The sequence below is a fragment of the Anopheles maculipalpis genome, chromosome 2RL (genome assembly GCF_943734695.1).
Source record: "Anopheles maculipalpis chromosome 2RL, idAnoMacuDA_375_x, whole genome shotgun sequence".
Taxonomy (NCBI): Eukaryota; Metazoa; Arthropoda; class Insecta; order Diptera; family Culicidae; genus Anopheles; species Anopheles maculipalpis.
Window position 1 is genome coordinate 12,578,277 of NC_064871.1, and position 20,521 is coordinate 12,598,797.

General features: G+C 46.0%; 8 protein-coding genes across 11 annotated transcripts in view; 7 read left to right on the forward strand and 1 right to left on the reverse strand.

Annotated features, from left to right (window-relative positions):
- LOC126558132 (E3 ubiquitin-protein ligase RING1) overlaps positions 1-20,521 on the forward strand; it is a 470,233-nt gene that overhangs the window by 267,292 nt on the left and 182,420 nt on the right. The window lies entirely within an intron of this gene.
- The window catches only part of LOC126559169 (MOB kinase activator-like 1), a 284,421-nt gene that overhangs the window by 172,165 nt on the left and 91,735 nt on the right, over positions 1-20,521 (forward strand). The gene's annotated exons all lie outside the window — the stretch shown is intronic.
- Positions 1-20,521, reverse strand: part of LOC126557706 (nucleolar protein 56) — a 357,328-nt gene that overhangs the window by 166,053 nt on the left and 170,754 nt on the right. The gene's annotated exons all lie outside the window — the stretch shown is intronic.
- Positions 767-1,485, forward strand: LOC126559086 (protein D3-like). The gene is made up of 2 exons (XM_050215194.1): positions 767-1,247; positions 1,327-1,485. The coding sequence occupies exons 1-2, from the start codon at positions 769-771 to the stop codon at positions 1,466-1,468; spliced, it is 621 nt and encodes a 206-aa protein (XP_050071151.1). The 5' UTR covers positions 767-768; the 3' UTR covers positions 1,469-1,485.
- On the forward strand, positions 2,545-3,205 carry LOC126559871 (phosphatidylethanolamine-binding protein homolog F40A3.3-like). Its single transcript, XM_050216045.1, has 2 exons — positions 2,545-2,966; positions 3,052-3,205. The coding sequence occupies exons 1-2, from the start codon at positions 2,545-2,547 to the stop codon at positions 3,203-3,205; spliced, it is 576 nt and encodes a 191-aa protein (XP_050072002.1).
- Positions 6,197-6,976, forward strand: LOC126558973 (protein D3-like). Its single transcript, XM_050215065.1, has 2 exons — positions 6,197-6,394; positions 6,472-6,976. Exons 1-2 carry the CDS (start codon positions 6,197-6,199, stop codon positions 6,961-6,963), a joined length of 690 nt encoding a protein of 229 aa, XP_050071022.1. The 3' UTR covers positions 6,964-6,976.
- On the forward strand, positions 7,501-8,288 carry LOC126559573 (protein D3-like). Its single transcript, XM_050215743.1, has 2 exons — positions 7,501-8,164; positions 8,233-8,288. The coding sequence occupies exons 1-2, from the start codon at positions 7,516-7,518 to the stop codon at positions 8,286-8,288; spliced, it is 705 nt and encodes a 234-aa protein (XP_050071700.1). The 5' UTR covers positions 7,501-7,515.
- LOC126556831 (yemanuclein) lies at positions 10,393-17,073 on the forward strand. Its single transcript, XM_050212353.1, has 5 exons — positions 10,393-10,686; positions 12,143-12,376; positions 12,452-15,196; positions 15,272-15,338; positions 16,933-17,073. The coding sequence occupies exons 1-5, from the start codon at positions 10,393-10,395 to the stop codon at positions 17,070-17,072; spliced, it is 3,480 nt and encodes a 1,159-aa protein (XP_050068310.1). The 3' UTR covers position 17,073.

A 20,521-nucleotide genomic window follows, 5' to 3' on the forward strand; every position in this document is an offset into this window, starting at 1 on the left:
ATCGCTAATGATAAGCGTGCAAAGGCATGCAATGCCCGCCGATGCACATATCCACACATGCTCAAGCGGGTGAGCGGACAAACCATATGATTTGCGATGTTTCAATGGTGGACAAGGGTGGTATGATCATTGCACCAACACAAAGGCTGGCAGATCTGTTTCGTCGGAAAACAAATCTACTAAGGCCGGAAACGATGGAAAACTGAGTGTGAAGCAAACGAGCGAAAAAGGCCCCCGGAGGAGGAGGAAAGGAGAGGGGGTTGTTTTGGGTGGTGGAGACGGACGAAGGGATGATCGATGTGCAACCCCCGGCCGAAACCGTCTGACTCGCGCGAGTCTGTGTGAGTGCGATGCGAACAGAGCAAGTCGCTTCTATATAAAAGAGCATCTGGAAGGTGCTTTACATAACCGGTCCATCGGTTGCAACGGTGGACGCTGTCTCGTGCCTTTTTTTTTTTTTTTGGTCGTTGTCTTGATTGACCCAAGAGTCCACAAAAGGGGAATCGCGTCGTATGCTCTTCTAAGACGCACACAAACGTACGAAGTGGAAAGAGATTCGGTTCCAAAGAAAAGGGTCCCGAACTGTCTGTCCGTCTGGCTCTGGTGTAGTCTGTCTCGCCGTCTGGTCTCTAGGGGGCCACTAGCGCTACCAACCGTGCTCAGTCTTTGTTGTGCACTCGGTCCGAACGGAGGACAACGAATCCCAAAAACTTGCGAACATCAAACGAGTGGAACGGTGTGAAGAACAAACCCTAGGGCAAAAAGAAGATGGTGCTGCTGCGTGTAACCGTTACGTGCGGTGTGCTAGCGCTAGCGATGGCCTCCAACCCAACCAGTGACGCATTTACGCGCAACGAAATAGTGCCCGATCTGATCGACCTCGCACCGGACCAAACGATCAAGATCACGTACCCCGAGTCGGAGGTGGAAGTTTCGCTGGGGAATCAGCTCACCCCGACACAGGTACGGTCGCGGCCGAAGCTCTGCTGGACGGTGGAACCGAACGCACTCTACACACTGCTGATGGCCGATCCGGATGCACCGTCGCGCAGCAATCCGGAGATGCGCAGCTGGAAACACTGGCTGGTGGGTAACATACCCGGTGTGGATGTGGATGCTGGTGAGGTGCTGGCCGATTACGTTGGTTCCGGACCACCGCAAGGTACCGGGCTGCATCGGTACGTGTTTCTGGTATACAAGCAGCAGGAGGGCCGAGTGACGTTCAACGAGACAGTGCTCAGTAGCAGGTAGGTTGTCACACGAGAGGATCTCTTGAACGGAGTCCTTACTGACGGAAACCGTTACCTCCACTTCTACTTCTATCAGGAACCCAAACCGTGGCAAATGGAATCCGGCCCAGTTTGTGAAGCAGTACGCGCTGGGCGATCCGGTTGCCGGTAACTTCTACCAGGCCCAGTACGATGACTACGTCCCGGAGCTGTACGCCACCTTTACGGACACTACCTGAACGAGGCAGGATCTTGTTCAGCTCCCAATCCTCCTTTTCCTTCCGTTTCCTTCTCCCTAATTCCCCGTGGTACTCCCTCCACACACACACACATGTTATACTTCCCCCACACACTTTCCCCCCACACCACACACAACTTGTTTTGGTTCCATCCACTGCACAAAATCACCGTGTTACAATAAAACATAAAAAAGAATTGTGAGAAAAAAAAACCAAAACAACACTCCGTAAGAGTTTCATTTTCTTGGGCAATTGGGGACTTCCGTATGCACGCCAAGTACCACTTGGCTGTTTCCGTGATGTTTTTTTTTGGAGGGAGTGGGTGTGACCAGCGAGTCCTTGAGGCGTTCGGAAGTCAGTGTTTGAAGCCGCCTGCGTTTGACAGCGTCGGGGCGTCATTGGAAGTTATTTGTTTATTGTTACTATTATTGTTTAGTGTGCGGCAGGTCAAACGCACGCGAAAGGCCCCACATTCACGGTTTTTTTTGTTTTACGCGGATGGCATAGAAACATGCTCGCTGACACTGTGGAGCACACACTGCCGAGCGAGCATGGTAAAGGTGGTCACATTTTCATGATTCCAGTAACTCCTTACGAACGCAAGAACTAGGGGCGAGTCATTAAAATTAGACAACAATTATTCCACAGTCGTATTGCCCTTTCCGAGCCCTCGGAGTTTTTTAAAACTGTCAGCACATCACCCATCAAATGACACCCCATCGTCATTAGCAGTTGAGCATGGAAAACGGGGAAAAGTTTAATTAATTGCATTCTATTCTTGCATTCGCCCTCGCCGAAAAAGGAGGCTCCAAAACTCCGAAAAGCTGATGCTATCCTTACCGCCCATAGTTCGCGCGATACGTTGCACTGGTTTCCATTTCGACCGTCAAGCACGTGACGACCTATAAACCTAGAACACTAGCCCTCGATTCTAGCGCACCTGGGTAAAGCGGCCGGGTGTGAGGGCGGCTCTAGTTAAAGGTCTCCTTTCGCTAGCTTGCAGCACTCGGCACACCAGTGAAGCTGGTGTGCCTGGTGGTGCCAGTCGCGTATTTTTCGCGCAACCCCTGGCAAGTATGTCGGACTTTGTGCGCGATATGCGGAACCATAAGATCGTGCCGGATGTAGTGCCGGTTCCACCCGAAAGTCTGCTGCACGTGGTGTATCCCGGTGGGTTGCGTGTAAATCTGGGCAATGTGCTGACACCCACGGAGGTGAAGCACGTCCCGGAGGTAAGCTGGCCGGAAGCGGAACCGGACGCATACTACACGCTCATCATGACCGATCCCGATGCACCAAGCCGTACAGCGCCAAAGTTTCGCGAGTGGCACCACTGGCTGGTGGTAAACATACCCGGTATGGATCTCGCCAAAGGGGACACACTGTCCGATTACATCGGGGCAGCGCCTCCCCGCAAAACGGGCCTACATCGGTACGTGTTTCTACTATATCGACAGAACGAGCGTATCTACTACAAGGAGTCCCGGCTTTCAAACAGGTAACAACAACAAACAAAATGTAACCGAATCCAACCGAACCTTGGACCGCTTTGTCTTACAACGCTCGTCTCGCCTATCCTCCAGGAGTACTCAGGGTCGGGGAAAATTTTCTACCCACAAGTTCTCGGAGAAGTACGAGCTGGGGCTACCGGTGGCAGGGAACTTCTTTCAGGCCCAGTTTGATGACTACGTACCGAAGCTCTACCGTCAGCTGGGCCACTTTCAAAACGCATTCTGAAACGCTGGTCCCGTTTTGTCGGACACTAAACGGCCGGGTGAAGGAAAGTACGGGTGTGCGTGTGTGTGTTTTGTGAAAGGTCGTTAAACTTTTCGGTGCATCAACACGGGCGGAAGGAAAGGATCTTCCGGCCCCAGATGCCGTGCATGTACATCGGGGATGAGAGGATAATGATAAAGTATTTGGCTGGTGCTGTCGAAAGAAAAGGAAGATCACGGTTCTTTCTGCATCAGCAGCATCTGGGTGAAGTGTGCGTACGGGAAAGAAGAATAAAAAGAAGCCAAGCCAACAAAAGGAGCTGCCAGAATCATCAACATTACGAGCGAATGTGTGTGGATAGCATAGGGAAGGATACATAGGATACGGGAGATGAAAATAATAACGTTAAGCCTTCTTGCGTTAGCTTCAAGAGACGGCATGGAACGATCGATTAAAGCGAACGGAGGATCTGTCTGCTCACCTGTGTGCTTTCAGTGTTTTTGTACTCGTAGCAGAGGGAAGATCATCATCATCATCATCGTGCCCCGGAGAATGGTACGTCCAGTGTAGGGTCCTCGTTGCGTATCCTTGCGACCGTGGAAGGATTCGCGAACCGTTCGTCAAACAGCGAAAGAAGAAGAAACGATTCCATGTAAAACAAAGCTCTGCGTTGCGTACGTAGCGATTAGCATAATGTTGCGCATAAGTAAGACAGCATTACGTAGGGAATAAAACATTCGTGGCAAAGGAAATAAGAGAAACAGATAGAGAACACGGTTGTTTTGTACATTGAAGAACACAGGAGCAGTATAGAAATGAAAAAAGGCTTTTTGCATTTGTATACATAGTCTCTTCGGAAGAAAAAAACACTATTTGTGATGCATGCGACGTTCGGGAACGGTTCATGTAGGAATTAAAACATACGGTGCCTGTGTGCCGCCTATGCTGTAGTGTAACAAACAAGTTGGGGTGTTCAATAAAAATTGCAACTTATGCCAAGTACACCATACACTGGTCTGGTGGTTTCGGCACAGGGAGAACACGCGTACATTGTATCACTCTTATTGCGAAATTATGTACCAGAGCCGAGAGAGAGGGCGAGAGGTGGAAAAATTGGCCTTTTTTCCATTGCTTCGGTACATATGGAAAGGCACAATGTTGCAGAAGAGTAAGCAAAGGGGTTACCAGAGTTGAGGAGGTGAAACACGAGAAGAGCTTCACGTTTTGAAGAATATCGAGGTGTTTGCATAGTTTTTCATTACAGTCTGGATCCTTTTTTATGTTTATAAAGAGAAGTCAAGATCTCACAACACCTAGGATTCCGTTCTAGAATTTCTACTGGATCACTCTAGTGGAAAAATGGAGCAGCCGCTACCATGAAGAACACTATCACTATCGTACACCGCATTAGACTCGTCAGGCCGCAATAGGCTGATCATGTCATTAGAATGACGCTGGACGATCCAGTCCGTAAAGTCTTTTTAGGCAGTCCACATGGACCACAGGACCACAAATTGAGATGTTCTGATGGCATTGATGCCTCCGCCTGGAAGGCCGGGATGATGACCGCGCTAGATCGCGAACGGTTTAAAGGACTGCTGCTGGTCAAGATCGCGAAGAAACTGTAGCGCTTCATAAGTAAGTAAGTAAATAAAAAAAGTAAGTAAAGTAGATTCTTGCATTCAGTTACAAAAAATATGTAACATAACTGTGGAACTTCTCTTTACTGTTTCATTGAATCACAACTGAGTGCACAATTCCTGAGCCGAGTTGCAAACTTTTACACTCAATAAATGCGAAACTCTATTATATGATTGCAAAAGTGCAATATTCAACTAACTTGAGCCCCCATCACTTAGAATTTGGTGACTGGAAGGCGCCTTACATTTACTCCTGAGAGGAAATTTTTTCGTTTAAGTGATCGACGTTATTGACTCTTTTGTCCGTGTCTGAGGATTCTTTAGAATACATCAATCAAAATTAACTTAAGATTGAGGACGGGGGCGTGATATTGGCCGATTGTTCATGATTTCACTGCCTTCTATAGAACATATCCACTCCACGGTCTTAGTTTCGAGTTTGGGGCTCCTTAAGTACCTGAGGCTCAAATGACTAGACAACTTAGTATAAGAAGGTCAGCGATTGCGCTGTCGGGGCGCCATGAAAGCTCGGAACCTCAAGAAATCTCGGGCCCCAATTGAAGGCTTAACATAGGTTGAACTTTGGAGAACAATATAATGTATAAATTACCAGACTGGACCTTATTGTTCTAATTCTTTTGAGACTTAAACATGAAAGAGGTTTTGGCCTGCCATTTATAGCTTCCTTGACCTGGACCTGAAAATTCAGTCCTATGTGTGGAAAAACGGTTCGGATGGGCTTTCGTGCTCGTGACCGGACCAAACACCTAAAAAGCTCTTATAACCTAATCGTTCATAAATCGACAATTCTAGTCATAGATCTATATCTTTTTCAGACAAGGCAAACCGAAAATGGCTGAACTGATGATCAGCAAATTAAAAAGCTTCGAATTTATCTGCTCGTATTATTAAACAATTTCTTGGGATAATTTATATTTTTAAGCAAACCCAAAATATCAACAAAATGGGACAGGTGAGAATACCCTAAATGCATACCAAGCCACGCATGATACACTACGCACAACCGCGATCATGTAGAAAAACGCGAGCCGCGAATTCACACACACCAACATGATTTTGTTTTTGTGTTTGATGGCCCACCACACCCCTCCAACCAAACCGGTAATGCTGGAGAGTAATAACACATCCAGCAGACAGCAGCCACAACATCACCACTTGACTGACCAATACAAAAATAAAACCCGTGGCTATCACGCTATCTCGTCTGCTGCTTGGCTTTCGAGTGGAGATTATTTCGTACGTTCCATCAGTCAGTTGTAGAGAGAAACGCTGTGTGACACATCTGATAGTGGGCATCATCAGCATTGCGAGTGATAAGAACGATTTCCGAGTGTGCCTACAACAAGCGCAGATGACACGAACAACGGTGACGCTAGTTTCGCTCTGGCTGTGTTTACTGCTGGACGGCATTTGGACTGCAACTGGTGACGTAACGACGACGACGGAACCCACCACGACAACCTCCAAAATGGCTGAGCTGCAACAGGTTTTCGCACAGCACGAGGTGATTCCCGACGTGATCGATGCTGCACCGAAAGAGTTTGCCAAGGTAGGTATGCGAAGCCAAGCTCGATTAGTACCTTTTTCATGCCTCAGGTTCACATTTTCAATCGGCATTCACCGTAGATCACCTATCCGAGCGGTGTAACTGTCGACGGTGGTAACGAGTTGCGTCCGACACAGGTGAAGGATCAACCGCGTGTCGAATGGACGGCTAAACCGGACGCCTACTACACGCTGTTCATGGTTGATCCGGACGCACCAAACCGCAAGGAACCAAAGTTCCGCGAAATTGGCCACTGGTTGGTGGGTAACATTCCCGGAACGAAGGTCGAGGATGGTGATCATATGTATGCGTTCGTTGGTTCTGGCCCACCGAACGGTTCCGGGCTGCATCGGTACGTGTTTCTGGTGTATGAGCAACCGGCCGGACGGATCGACTATACGAAGGCACCGCGCGTCTCGAACCGCAGCCGTAACCATCGAGTAAACTACAACCATCGTGAGTTTGTGAAGCAGTACGGGCTTGGGGAGCTGGTGGCCGGAAACTTCTATCAGGCACAGTACGATGACTACGTACCGACGCTGCACGCTCAACTATCGTCCGGAACCGAGTAGGCGAGATGCTAAGCCAGGGACAGGATTCATGTAATTTATGGGTTGATTGTGGAATATTGCAACAAAAAATACGGCGAATACAAGAATGTTGACAGCACTTGACAATGCTCCACGGCAGGCTATCAAGGTCCGAAATGAAGCATGCGTAGTGCCATTATCACACCAATGCTCGTTGTTAATTAAGGCCTTCGAGCGCATGACTAATGATCGTTTTTGCTAGCCCCAGTCATGACAGAATTCAATGACCTGTTGAGCAGAGTTAGATAATCGGAAAGCAGCGATAGAGATCGGTCGAAAACATCTCCCCCAAACCAGATCCGCGCGTGTTCTCCTGCGTTCACTTTTTTTCTGTAGTGTCACGGAGTGGGAAATTCTACGAGCACACATGGTACCCACATAAGGCAGAACCAGTTTTTCGCAACTCAAGCAACGTCAGTTCCTTCGGTCTCTAGTGGGGAGTTGTTTAAAAGGAAAATCTTTTCACCATCCCGTGGACAGTACGTTCGCACCGCTTGTGTCCTCCGCAGAGTAGAGACGAGCCGATTGGTCAGGATGTCCACGGTACGTGGTGTGGTGTTGCTGGTGATCTGTGTCCTACTGCTAGAATCGCGCGCCTCCGACATACTGAACGATGCGCACGTGTATCGGGCCTTCGCTTCGTACGAGGTTGTCCCGGATGTGATCGATGAAGCGCCCGATTGTTGGGCACGGGTATCGTTCAAAAGTGGCCGCCAAGCGGAGGGTGGCAATCGATTGACGCCGACCCAAATCCGTAACCCACCGGTCGTCACTTGGAACTCAAACGAACGCGCACTGTACACGCTAATCATGACCGATCCGGATGTACCATCGCGTGATGATCCTCGGTACAGGGAGTTTATCCATTGGGCGGTAGGAAACATTCCGGGCAACGATGTGGATCGTGGAGAAACGCTTGTCGAGTATCTCGGTGCAGTAACGCCCCGTGGGACCGGATTGCATCGGTTCGTGCTGCTGGTATTTGAGCATTTGCAGAAGCTTGACTTTTCCGCCGAACCGAGAATCTCGGCACAGTGTGGTACGGTGCGACGATATTTTTCCACACGCAACTTTACGCGCAAGTACGAGCTGAGTAATGTGTACGCGGGAAACTTCTTCCAGACGCAGTACGACGATTATGTGGCCACGCTGCAGGCCCAGCTGCGTGAATGTGAGAGCGAGCGTGAGTTTGACTGGCTGGTGCAGTGAGTTTGACGCTAGAATGTTTGTTCTTTTCTTTGGTACTCCTAGGTTCGCTGAACGAGCTGAACGGAGCGCGTAATGCAACCGTGTTTGGTGGTCCGTAGAGTGAGTGGGTGAATGGTGGTCGAGGAGGTCGTTAACCGTCGAAAGTGCTGTAAAATAGTGGCGATTAATTTGCGGCAAAGGTTGTAGAGTTTTGTTGCGTTTGAAGGGTGTGTTGTAAAAAAAATATTTTTACTTTATAAGATGTTTGATTGTTGGTATCTATAAAAAAAAGGCTGCTTGGCACGCGTACGGAGTTCGTCAAGCTTAGAAATAAAACCTTCTGATAATTTGAATAAATAAATAAATTACAAAACAAACGTTGTAATGACAAGGTTGGGAGAACAATGTAGGATGAATGTGTTCAATTTTATACTTTTATTTTGTATTAAAAACGAAAATAATCAATCGACAACGGATTATTTTCAAAAAAAAAAAAACGTTTATAATTTAGGAACCCACCAGCGTGGTTAAGAAAATTTGGAGGTAACCATAGCAACGATTCGCAAAGCACTACAAATTCTACACAATTTGCAACATTTGTACCGTTTTTCTCATTTGCATCTTGGCGTTCGATTACATTGACAGCTCTGGTTGATGGACTGTTATTTACAATTCCCAAAGAGCGAAATTTTATAAAGGCGTTAATCAAGCGAAGGGTTTTGAAAATTTGAAAAAATGTTGGAAAATGTTTAATTTAATCCCCATTGTCAGCTCTGAAACTACTGAAAGTTGCCGAACTGAAACTGATGGCCAACATCTTTAGACTTTTGTCACTGGTCGGTCGTACGATTTTTATTTTTTTATGGTATTTAATAGATGATCAGTTACGGTTGCACAACCAACCTTTGTCCAATTTCATAGTAGGTAGTACGACTAGATCGTATACAATCACAGAAAGCAAATTGAGATTTTGACAGGACAAGTTAAAACCAATCTTCATTCAAATTAAGGGTGAATATACGTCTTGTTATATAATTATTCAATGTACTTACCGAAACGGTTGTTTTCTGAAAAGTGTTTCAAAAAATAATTCTTCGCTCTCCTTGTTTAGTATCCAACTATCAAAGCACAAAAGCGTTGACGCTTACAAAAGATGCCGCTTGGGTGTTCCGAATTTGACACTTTACCGATTGTTTACAGCCAGCAGCAGCAGCAGCAGCAGTAGTGCCAGCAGATAGAAGAAGAAAAATCTGCTTGTCCGTTTTTTCCCCGATGCGTGTACGCTAATTTGTACTACCATTCCGGGGTTACAGTGAAATTACACACCTATTTGAAATCGTTTTCCTTACGTCACGAATTACGCTCTGTCCGGTGCAATAAACGGTGAAAAGCTTTGTGTCGTGTGTATCGTCGGTGTTCGATAGCTCAGTGGCAGACGAAGCAGCAAAAGGGCACGTCCGGCTACACTTCTTTTTTTGTTCGGTGCAACGTGGGTGCTGCTTGTGTGTGTGTTTGTGCGTGTGTAGCTGCTGACAAATGTGTGCGTGTGTCTTTTAGTGCGCTAAAAAGGGAATACGCTTTGCAAATATTAAAAAAAGCCGAAGCATTCCAAAAAAGTGGCCGCGGTTTGCTGTGTTGCCGAAAAATACAACCCTTGAAGGTAGTTTTCCTCCTGTGCACACACCATTTTGTAGATTCCGTTTGGCTTTCGTCGGTTGTCAGGCGATAAGTAATATTGGACTGTGTGGTTGATTCGCAGGCAGCACCCGCGATTGGCACCTTTTCATCAGTGAACATCCAAAAGTCTAACCGTGTGTGTGTGTGTGTGTGTGCGTGGCTTATTGCGTTTTGTGTGTGGCCCTTCTGCTTCCTTTCGGTAGCGCACACAGAAGCAGCAGGGTTCTGTGTCCTTTCCACCGTGTTGCGAATGACGGGCAAAACGGATCAACCGGCCCTGGCAGTAGAAGGACCATCGTCGTCGTTTCGTGGAGGTATTAATCGAATGTAGCGTGCGGAAGGAAGAAGAGGCAGCAGCAGCGAAGAAGCAAAAGAAAACCTTCGCGCGCCACTCGCACACCGCGCACCCGTTGTCTTTTGGGCTTCTCTGCTGCAGAGAGGGGCCAGAAGGAGCCATTGCGGCTAGAACGAAAGTCAACCAGCGAAGAGTAAAAGTGTGCGCGTCAGTACAATATTGGGTGTGGGTCGGGTAGGCCACACAATATCATGTCGGATATAAAACGCGCCATTGGTGAGGTAGTGAAAAAGGGAGGGGGTGGCGGTAGCCCGTTCAGTGCATTATCGGCGTCAGAGTGTTCGACGGCGGCAGCGGCAGCAGCGACACTTCATCCCTTCGGTAACATCGACAAAGATGGCCGAGGGGAAGGAAGTAATGGGGCGAACGGTGGTGGTAAGGGTGTCAAAAAGATCCAAACGGTACGTCTCGAGCTGAATCTCTTCGAACCGACCGCCGACAGCTTTCCGGAGTTTAACTTTTCCAAGCTGATCCATGAAGAACAGGTAAGATATGTGCAACAAAAAATCCCTCCTCCTGTCACGGAATTATGGAGAACGTGGCCACCATCTTTGCCTATGTGTGTGCTTTTGTTTGCTTCGATGCGTGTTCGGTTTGTCGCAAGTTCTGAATGGAAAGCGAAGTATGCTGCTGCAATCGCAGTTGGCGCGGCTGTATTTCGTGTAGTGGAGGGAGTGTGTTGCCACACAATCACAGCAGGTCAGGGTATAATATCCCACACCTTGACGATGATGTGCTTCGGTTTAGGTGCATCCAGATTAATTACTCAAATGCATTTTTCATGGGGTAATTTCTGTTTTGGTATTAGAGCATTTATTCATTTTCGGCGTGTGTGCGTGTGCGTATGTTGCTCACACATTTGCCCTCTCACCTGGACGATTTGACGTTGCACGTATGTGTTCGTTCATTGTTATCAAAAGAACCTTCCTTCCGGCATTCCACTGCAAGTAAAGTTTTCTTTCTTCAATTATCAACATATTGTTTGGCGCGTAATGTTGTGTTTCGGTTGCATTCTTGCAACATTTATTCATGCTCGCGCGCGTGTTTGTGTGTGTGTGTGTGAAGGTGGGAAAAAAGATGCACCACACGTTGCTACACCTCGAAATGTCTTTCCCATCCTCTCATCCAGGTCATATTGATATTACATCCTATTTTTTCTTAATCGATCCGTTCTGCTCTGTAATGTGCGCAAGATGTAGGGAAGCATTATGCTCGCGGGCATTTTTGTTGTTGTTGTTTTATGTCACTGCTCTCATTCTTCCGTTTCTCCGGTTGTGGGGGGTCGTTCTTGATGTTTTTTTTCTTTTTTTTTATTTAATGAATAGCAGTCAATGGCCAGCATGTGTGTCAGTAGAAGACGGTGGTTATACGATTTGTGTGCGTGTGTATTTTTATGTATGTTTGGGAAAAGAGGTGCGTTTTGACATTTCGATGAGAGCGGATTATGTCAAGTGCGTTTAAATCGATGTCAACTGTTCCGGAACCGTTGCTTTAAATTACGCGTTGGAAATGTTTTTAACGCTAAATAATTGTTTATTCGATTGTTATGTAAAATATTTTGAGATGCAAAGTTGGAAGAAATGCAGTCGTAGTTTGAATAACCCGGAAAACGATGTTGGCTTTAAATGTGCCCTTATCAGTTATCAAAATATTAAATACAATCCCCTGCAGGAAGATACGTGAAGAATTGTGAAGAAAATGTGGAAGAATCGATTAGGTGCTTAATAGAAAATGAAATGATTATTTGCTTCACAGAATCTTGGGATTTGTTTTTTTTTTGGTTTTGGTTCAGATTTTATCATATCTCATCTTAACTTTTTGAAATTTAAGCTGTCCAATCTTGCGTATATTCCAGTTCATGTGAAAAATGTATTTAAAATATTCGTAGCTCTTGTTTCACATTAATTTTTCACACAATTTTTCTTTTTTTACTTTTTGCAGAAACGTCGGAAAAAGTTACAGAAGAAACAAACCGATCGGACCGGTAATGGCTTTCTATCGGATCCAGATATGGATCAGGATGTGGAACGAATGGCAAAAGAGTTGGAGAGAAAGTATGGCATGGGGTCCGACTATGCGAGCAAGGGCAAATCGGCCCGACCTTCCAAGCTGGACTACTACGATCGTGGGGCAGGGTACGATGAGGAAGACTCCTTCATCGATAACTCGGAAGCGGTAAGAGGGCGTGTTTCTCATTCTATCGAGAATTTATATTAATTGTTATGTTTTTCTCTGTACATTTTTCACCAGTACGATGAGCTCATACCGCAGGAAGTGGAAACGGTCGGTGGTGGATTTTACATAAACTCCGGCCAGCTAGAATTCAAACAGCTGTCCAACTTCGAACGTCCGGAAGATGCACAACGGATGCCGAAACCGAAGAAGCGCGCCTTGTCAACCACCTCCGAAAGCAGTGACGATGAGGAACCGGCTGGTGAGAAAAAGAACAACACAGTAGTACCCGTACAGCAGCAAACACAGAAACAGTCGGTGGAAAAATCTTCGACGGTCGTAGATAATCAGCAACCGAATCGACCACCGTCTAGAGATATTGATAAGACGAATGTGGCAGCGAGTGAACTGATTGCCAATGCAGCGGAGGACGAAAAAGCTCGTCTGAATGGTCACGTTGCGAAAAAGCAAAAGCTTGTGGTGGATAATGGTACCGTTGGTGCTGGTGCTGCTGGAGAGCAGAAATCCAAATCGTCTTCTAGCGAAAGTGGTAAGGAAAAGACGAACGGAGTGAAAGGGAAATCTGGTGCATCTGCCACCGCTACCACTGCTTCCAACGTACAGGGTGGTGTGCCCACCCCGGCAGCAGTGGACAGTAGTAAAAAGGACGACAATGGTGGTATGAAAGAGCTGAAAACTACCACAGTGAAGGACATGCTGCGTGCCAAGCGGGATAGTTTGCGAAAGATGGAGCAAGAGAAGAAAGGGCGTAGCAGTGGGTCGAGCCGCGTTTCCAGTTCGGAAGCAGAAGAGGATGGCGATGGTGGTGGGGATGAGGATGAGGATGAAGAAAATGGCGAAGGAGACGATGAGGATGAAGAGGAGGAAGAGGAAGAGGAGGAGGAGGACGATGACGAGGAGGAGGAGGGAGGTGGTGGTGGGAGTGATAAAAATTCACGCGAATCTGTTTCGGAGGTGGACATTGTGTCGGAAAGTGAAAGTGGCCATGAGAGTGAGAAGGATAATGCTAGGGGGAAAGTAACGAATGGAACGGCTGAAGTGACCAGTTTGCCAATGGCCATTCAACAACCACCTCCGAAGGAACGAAAACCGAAAGACTGTAAACTGCCGGACGATATTTCCGACCAGCTGCGGGCGGATGTGGAATCGCTGAAAGAGCTTGCACGTGCCCTTTCCGGCACCAACGGGAAGTTGAACTTCTTCGAAAGCAAGGTAGCGGATCTGTTGCTGCGGATCGATGAAGGGGCCCGTGCCACAACCGGGTCCAGCATAAGAAATGCGATCTTCCGTCATCTCGAGTCACAGCTATCGATAAGCCGGCAATCGTTACAGCTGAAGCTGAAAAAGATTCGCATCCGGAAGCTTGAGAACAAGACAAAATCGCTCCTGTCGAAGTTGGAGGATGTGATTTCCTACACAATGCCTGCGATTGTGGCGAAATATGAGCTGGACTGTTCGAAGGCGAACGAAATGCGCGCGGCGGCACAGGCTAGCGCCAACTTACTGCCAAATGGAGAGAAAGCCGATGGACAACCGAACGCTGCCACTCCTCAGATAAGAAATCCAAAGAAAAAATACACCTGGAACGAGCGAACACGCAATCTGCTCTGGGAGCTGTACGGTATCCGGCAGCAGACATTTGAGTTGGCACGATCACGGAACCAAACGGAGGATGAAGTGTTGGCGGAGTTTATGCGCACGAAGGTAGTGCCACTGTGGCCGAAAAGTTGGATACGTTACGAGGATATACAGAAGGAGTTGGATCGACGGAAAAAAGCACTGGCGAAAGGTCAGGCTGCTGCTGCTGCTGTTGGTGTACAGGGTGCTGTGGGTAAGAAGTCCACCACGACGGTAGTTTCGCCTCTTGTATCACCCGGCACGACGACAATCGAGACAGGTTTGTTAGCAGGAACCAACATGAACGGTACGAAAGCGCAAGATGGCTACTCATCCGCCGTACGATCGAGCACACCGTCGAGTGTAAAGTCAACCAACAGTAAGGGTGGATTGGTGGATGCGGAGAAGGTTGGTACCGTCGGGAGCAATCCTCACACACATCACACACCGACGGCACAATCGGGCGCTAGTGGAGCTAGTATATCGCCCAATTCTTCCTTTAAGCGTACCTCAGACCATAGCATTATAAACATAATGAACTCACCGCCACCACCACCAGCAACAGCAGGGGATCAATCTGCCGTTTCGTTTGCTAATCCGGACGTTAAACGTTCACCTGCCGCCACTCCAGCCTCCAAGGATGTATCGACCAAGGATCGAAAGCACCCACTTCCATCACCCGAACGGCAGCGTTGGAACAGTCGGGAGGATGATAGCGACAGCAGCATCGAGATAATCGCTGAATATAACGTTCCTAGAGCACCGGCAGGAGCATCACCCGGTACGGCACCACTTCCCTTTTCCTCGCATTTACTGCAAACAACCCCCGACCTTCCCGGTGCATGCAACAATCTGCCCATTTTGAACAAGGAAAAGTATAAAAACTTAACCGTGGGAAGGAATAAAACGCACGGTGGAAGTGGTAGCAGTGCCGGTTCCAGCCCACTGTCCATGGGTGATATCGTGTCCCCCTTAATGGGCGGTGGAAAGTACGCGAAACATTCACCGGTTGCTTCTGCTGCCGGTGGTGTGATTGGTTTTGCGGCACCATCCGGCATGGTCAGTTCCGGGTTCGATATGGGCAGTGGTGCTGCTGCTGGTGGGAGTGTCCGACAGAAGGACACACCGCCATCATCCATCGACGTTGACGTCCATCAGATAATGAAGGATTTCAAGGAATATCAGGTAGAGTTCCCCAACGCTCACATTGCAAGAATCGTAGGACACTAATTTGTAACTTTTTCCTTGTTGGAATTTCAGAAGCAGCATAACGTCGGTGGGAACCGTAAATCGGACAGTACAGCTTTGCAATCACAACCGCAGCATGGTAAGGAAATCAGCAATTCTTTCTCTTTCCTGGCAGACAAATGATAAGTATGTTTCTTCTCTCGTTTATCTCATAAACACAACCCAGTGCCACAAGTTCCACTGGCGCAGTTTGTACCACGGTCGTAATCGAGAAGAAGGGCTCTTAACGCTGACGTTTCGTACATCTTAAAGGTGTGGCATTTTGTTCTATTTTCGATGCATTTTTTTATAGATGTAGTTTTGCATTTAATAGCTTTTCTATGACTGCTTGGCCATTAATCTCTAGTTAGAAAATGCCTTTTTTAATGTTAGTACTCTGCATGATATGTGTGCTGTTTTTATCTAATTTAATGTGTTTTATGTGATTAGTGAATTGTTTTTCTATGTTGTAGTTTTATTCTTTGTTCGGTTAGGTTAGTAACGTATGCATCTACAAAAATTGGACTTAGATTCAGCCCTTCTTCTTTCTTCCGCGGGGTAAGGTATCCCGAGGATTATTGACGATTGCCCGAATGTTTTTTTTTTTTATGTTCTCACGAGGTTATTTTACGCACCCTTTTTACGCAACACCCTGACGTTTTTTCGCAGATAAAATCGACTAAGCGCCAAAAATGTATGAGAAAGTGCCAAAAAACTCTCGGGACGGCAGCTTAAATATATGGAAAAGCGTATAAAATCACCAGGATACCTAATAATCTCCCGCTAGTTAGTAAATTCAATCTGGTACGTGGTCACAACTTTCATTTCGCTTGGAGTCGCACGAGCGGCAAAATCCGCCACTGGTGTGGCCCTACTCTTTTTTTAGGATTGGCCTTTTTCCATTTTTTCGGAATCAGCTCACCAGAGAACCCATCACTACTTGTGTCCTTGGGGTTCCTGAGTCTAAAAAAGTCCCGACTACCATCATTACCAGCAAAACTATAGAATAATCCTTGTAGACCCTACCAACATATTGTTCCGACCGCTTCTTTTTAGTGAATGTCTACTGTCCCGACAAGCTTTTGTGCTTTTACGGATCTTGTTCAGGATGTTTTGTCATGTTTTGATCGGCGTCGCTTGCTCTAGACGAGGTACGAGGTTTATGGGTTTAAAGGCGCTTGTAGTCCGCTTTGGATATACCTAACTGTCCGTATAATGAGCCCGGGAATAGCTGCCAGCAGAGGCGGATTTGTCCGTTCCGATCCCAGAGGAAATAGTGTTAGGGGTCCTTCAATTGAAAGGTGACCCTCACCGCGAGTCGGGGCGTCGACAGGCAGAAGAGGGATGGAGGCAACAAATGAACGGAGGCAGCATTCGGGGCCCCATACATCAGATACGCCAGAATCTACAGCGACCAATTCGTATTGGGCTGCTGCTCGTGGCCCTTTACGAACCTCACAGGGCCGCTCAGTCCGCTTGTAGGAAGAGCCGCCTCTAACTGCCAGAACAGTTTAAGCAATGCCTCTGCCTTTTACGATAAAAAATCATTAAAAATAGTCCTTTAATTCAAAATGCATACGTGTTATATCCCCCATCTTTCACTCATGATCGTTTTTGGCCGTTACTTTTCATTGCGAAATTGGCAATGGCGCTTGTTCCTTTCCTTCTCCTTTTCACAGTAGCAACGGCAGCAGCGACGGCATCCGCTTCCACCACGGTAACAGCACCCGCTCCGTCGAATGTTGTTGCCGATTACTTTATCGACTGTGATATGGATGACGACGATATACTCTTCGCCACCAACTACACCTACACTGGTGGACACAGGAACTGAAGTCGAAGCCCCGCGCTGATTGTGTTGCATCCCTTCTTCCCATTGTTCTGTTTTCGAACGTCTCTTGTATTACGTCTCGATGTCCTTTCGCATGAAAAAGGTAAACTGAAAGACTTTCTATCCCTTAAAAACCCTGGGTTCAGTCTCGCTGGGGATGAATTGTGCGTACTAACATACCCTTTCCAATACTTCCTTTTTGATGTACATTTACACCACCACCAACAATCGAATGCACGTTTTCGTATCATTTTTTTGTGCTAGAAGTTGTGTTTGTTTTTGTGAATTCGCTTATTTTCATATCAAAGTCAGTTAGCCCTACTTTACTTATTCTGATCATCACTATCTACTCTTTTGTTTTAGATCGTTCGGATAAGAAAAAAATGGCAGCTTAAACTTTCGGTTCGGAGAGATCTTGCTGCCCCGTACACACAACTGCACCGAGAGTCCGTTTTTTCCCGCTTTGTACAAGAGTTTGTAATGTTAAAATTCAATTGGGGCTGAATTGTTAGAGAGAGAGAGAAAGCATAAAGAACATAAACATAAGAGAGAAGAAGAAAAAACACTGTTCGTTAGTTGAAAAAAAGAAACGTTAGTTAGAGAAGGTGCCGTGCTACTATTATTATTATTACAAGCTACTATCACTACTACTTGTTGCTCATACTAAAAAAAACCCGACGCCAATGGAAATGCAAGATACGTTAAAGAAGTTAACGGAACAACCGGATGTACACACACAGTTGCGTTAAACGACACGTTCCCAAATCGTTTGGGCAGGGTATTCGAACTGAAATTTGATGTGACACGACATTAGGGTTTAGATTTTGTATTTTTCGCTTAAATAGATGGTAAATGGTTTTGTCCCTCCTCAGGCTCAGATCGCATTTTGTTTTGTCGGTCAGTCAGCATGGTAGTAAAAATCACGGCCCATTTGGAAAAGAACACCACAACAGCCCTGCCACACTATCTCTTCAGTTGACTGTAGAATATAACGTTTCATCTGAAAATTGTGTAATGGAATATGGGTTTTTCTAACAGGAAAAAGACAGGTAAAACGCGTTAAAGGAGAGCTTTGAAATCCTATTAATACGCCTGTTTGTTTTACACGAGTAGTCTTGTTTTTGTTTTTTTTTTGCTGTATTATTTATCCTTTTGCCAATGCTTCTAATGTATTATGATGCTCTATTTAAAATATGTACGTGGAAAACGATCCAAAATAGAATTCTTTTTCCATCTTTTTCTAGTGGGATCGAACACATTATTTGTTCCACAAAATACGTAAGCGTTTAGTGCTTGAATTTAAATATTATTTCGTTTTTAGTTTTGTTTTCATTTACGGGAGGATGTGAATAAAAAAAAATCATGCAAAGGAGAATCTAAAATAGTCAAACAAACCCAGGACCGTTAAGAGAGAAGGTTCATCTAGATAAGATGTAATAAAATGGAAATTAGATTTCTACACTGAACCTGATTTGTTATGGTAATTTTTTCGCAACACAAAAGAAAACATTAACGAAAGAAATTTTTCATTTCAATAATTAATAAAAAAGGGTATTATTTTACTTTACAATCGATAAAAGGTAAATCTTTATTAAACAATCAATTTCGTTACTTTTGCGAGCGAGAGAGCGCAACCCACCGAGCTTAATCTTACAAAAAAACTGCATTTTTGTTTTGTCGTGTGGCCTTTTTCTAGCTATTTCATTCCTAGGGATGGAAGCGTCACCAAATTCACAACTAAATAATAAATACATTTCTTTCATGACCAGCCCCAAAAACAGCAGTAACGAACGAAAAAAAGTCTTCTCGATAGAAGGGGTTTTTTTTTGTGTTTGTTTGTTTTATGTACAAGAAATTCTTTAAACGTGTTTTGCTTTGCACCTCTTTCTAATAATCGTAACTAACGCACGTGGTACGTGGTGTATATAACAAAACAAAACAAAAAATTTAATTCCTATCAAAGTCATAAACAAAAAAAAAAAGAAGGAAAACATACACACTTATCTGCTTTCATTAAATGGCGATGGCGATGCGCGGCGTTAATGGGAGGGAGGGGGAGGATGATCTGACAACAAATACATAAGTTCGTTTTTCTTCATTTCTTCGCACCTGTCCTTTTCGTCATCGTTACGCGATACACATACACACAACTCTACTGCTTTGCAGGTTTATCGTCGTCGTCGTTGTCCGTTCGCAACATCTTCACCGATATCTCTATATATTCGTAACGTTTAGAGGGTTTTTGTTGTAGGGTGGCAAGAAAGGTTAAAAAGGTTGCAAGCAAATCTGTGTCCTAAGGTTGGGGATTTAAATGTGTTTTTTAAACAAACAAACAAAAGTGGAGGGCGCGCGCCTTTGTTTTTTGGAACAAATCTGGTCACGTAACGTTTTTTTTATCAATTCTCTTTCTTTGCTCAAATTTTTCGCTTTGCAGCTTTGTAAATTATACTTTTCCTCACTTTTGGCACAATAACACTAGTCTCTCGTTCCACCAAAAAACCGCGTGTCCTCGCATTTCCTCCCGAAAAACAAAAACAAAAATGCAGCATGTAAATAATGTGTAGTAAAACAAAATCAGCATTCAACAAATCTGTAAACGTTCAACAACAACAACACAGCGCGCGTGTAACTAAACAAATGTACCGGAAAAAGAGGACACGAACGAAATTTCGCACTCGATCGATCGCTGGCAACAGGTAACATATAAAAAAGGTTGTAACAGGAGGTGTGATAATGGTTGGTGTATCATTTTAAAAGCTTTAAGATGATGCTGAGCAAAAAAGCGCGCACACAGTTCCTATTCCTGATGCCCTCCGCCTGGGCCATATCCGGGGCGAGAAAGGTCCAATGTTTCTTATGTGCGCCGGCGGTTGTTCCGGAGGATTCCGTTTGCTACCTGTGGCGGACCGTCCGTTGCTTTGTGACGTCCTCCGCGTTTGATGGTGGTGCCATCGTCGGTGGTGGTGGTGATGAGTTCGCTCATGCCTCTACTACTACTGTGCGTTGTCGCCGATCGCTGGATGACTGATGACGATTTTATCACCAGTGGTCTCGTGCTGCTGGTCCGACTGCTGCTGCTGCTGTTGCTCTCATGATCTCCCACCAGTAGTGTGGCGACACTGCCGCGTTGTTGTTTGCCGCCCAGGGCGTACTTAATGTTATTGATAAATTTACTAAACCTAGTGCCGTCGTCGGTCGGGGGGACGGCGGCTCCATTGCCACTATCACTGTCTAAGAAGCTACTGCTGCTGCTGCTATTGAGCCCGTTCGCGTTGGTATTGCTGCTGTGGATGCCTCGGTGGTGAGATGGTGCTTTATGGTTGCCTTCGGTGGTGGAGGACACACAGTACGCGTTGTTGTTGTTGTTGCTAATCGTCCATGACTGTGTCGATGTTGCGTCCATTGCAGCAGAAGTCGCCTCTTTACGATACCACCCCCAAGACGACCATCGC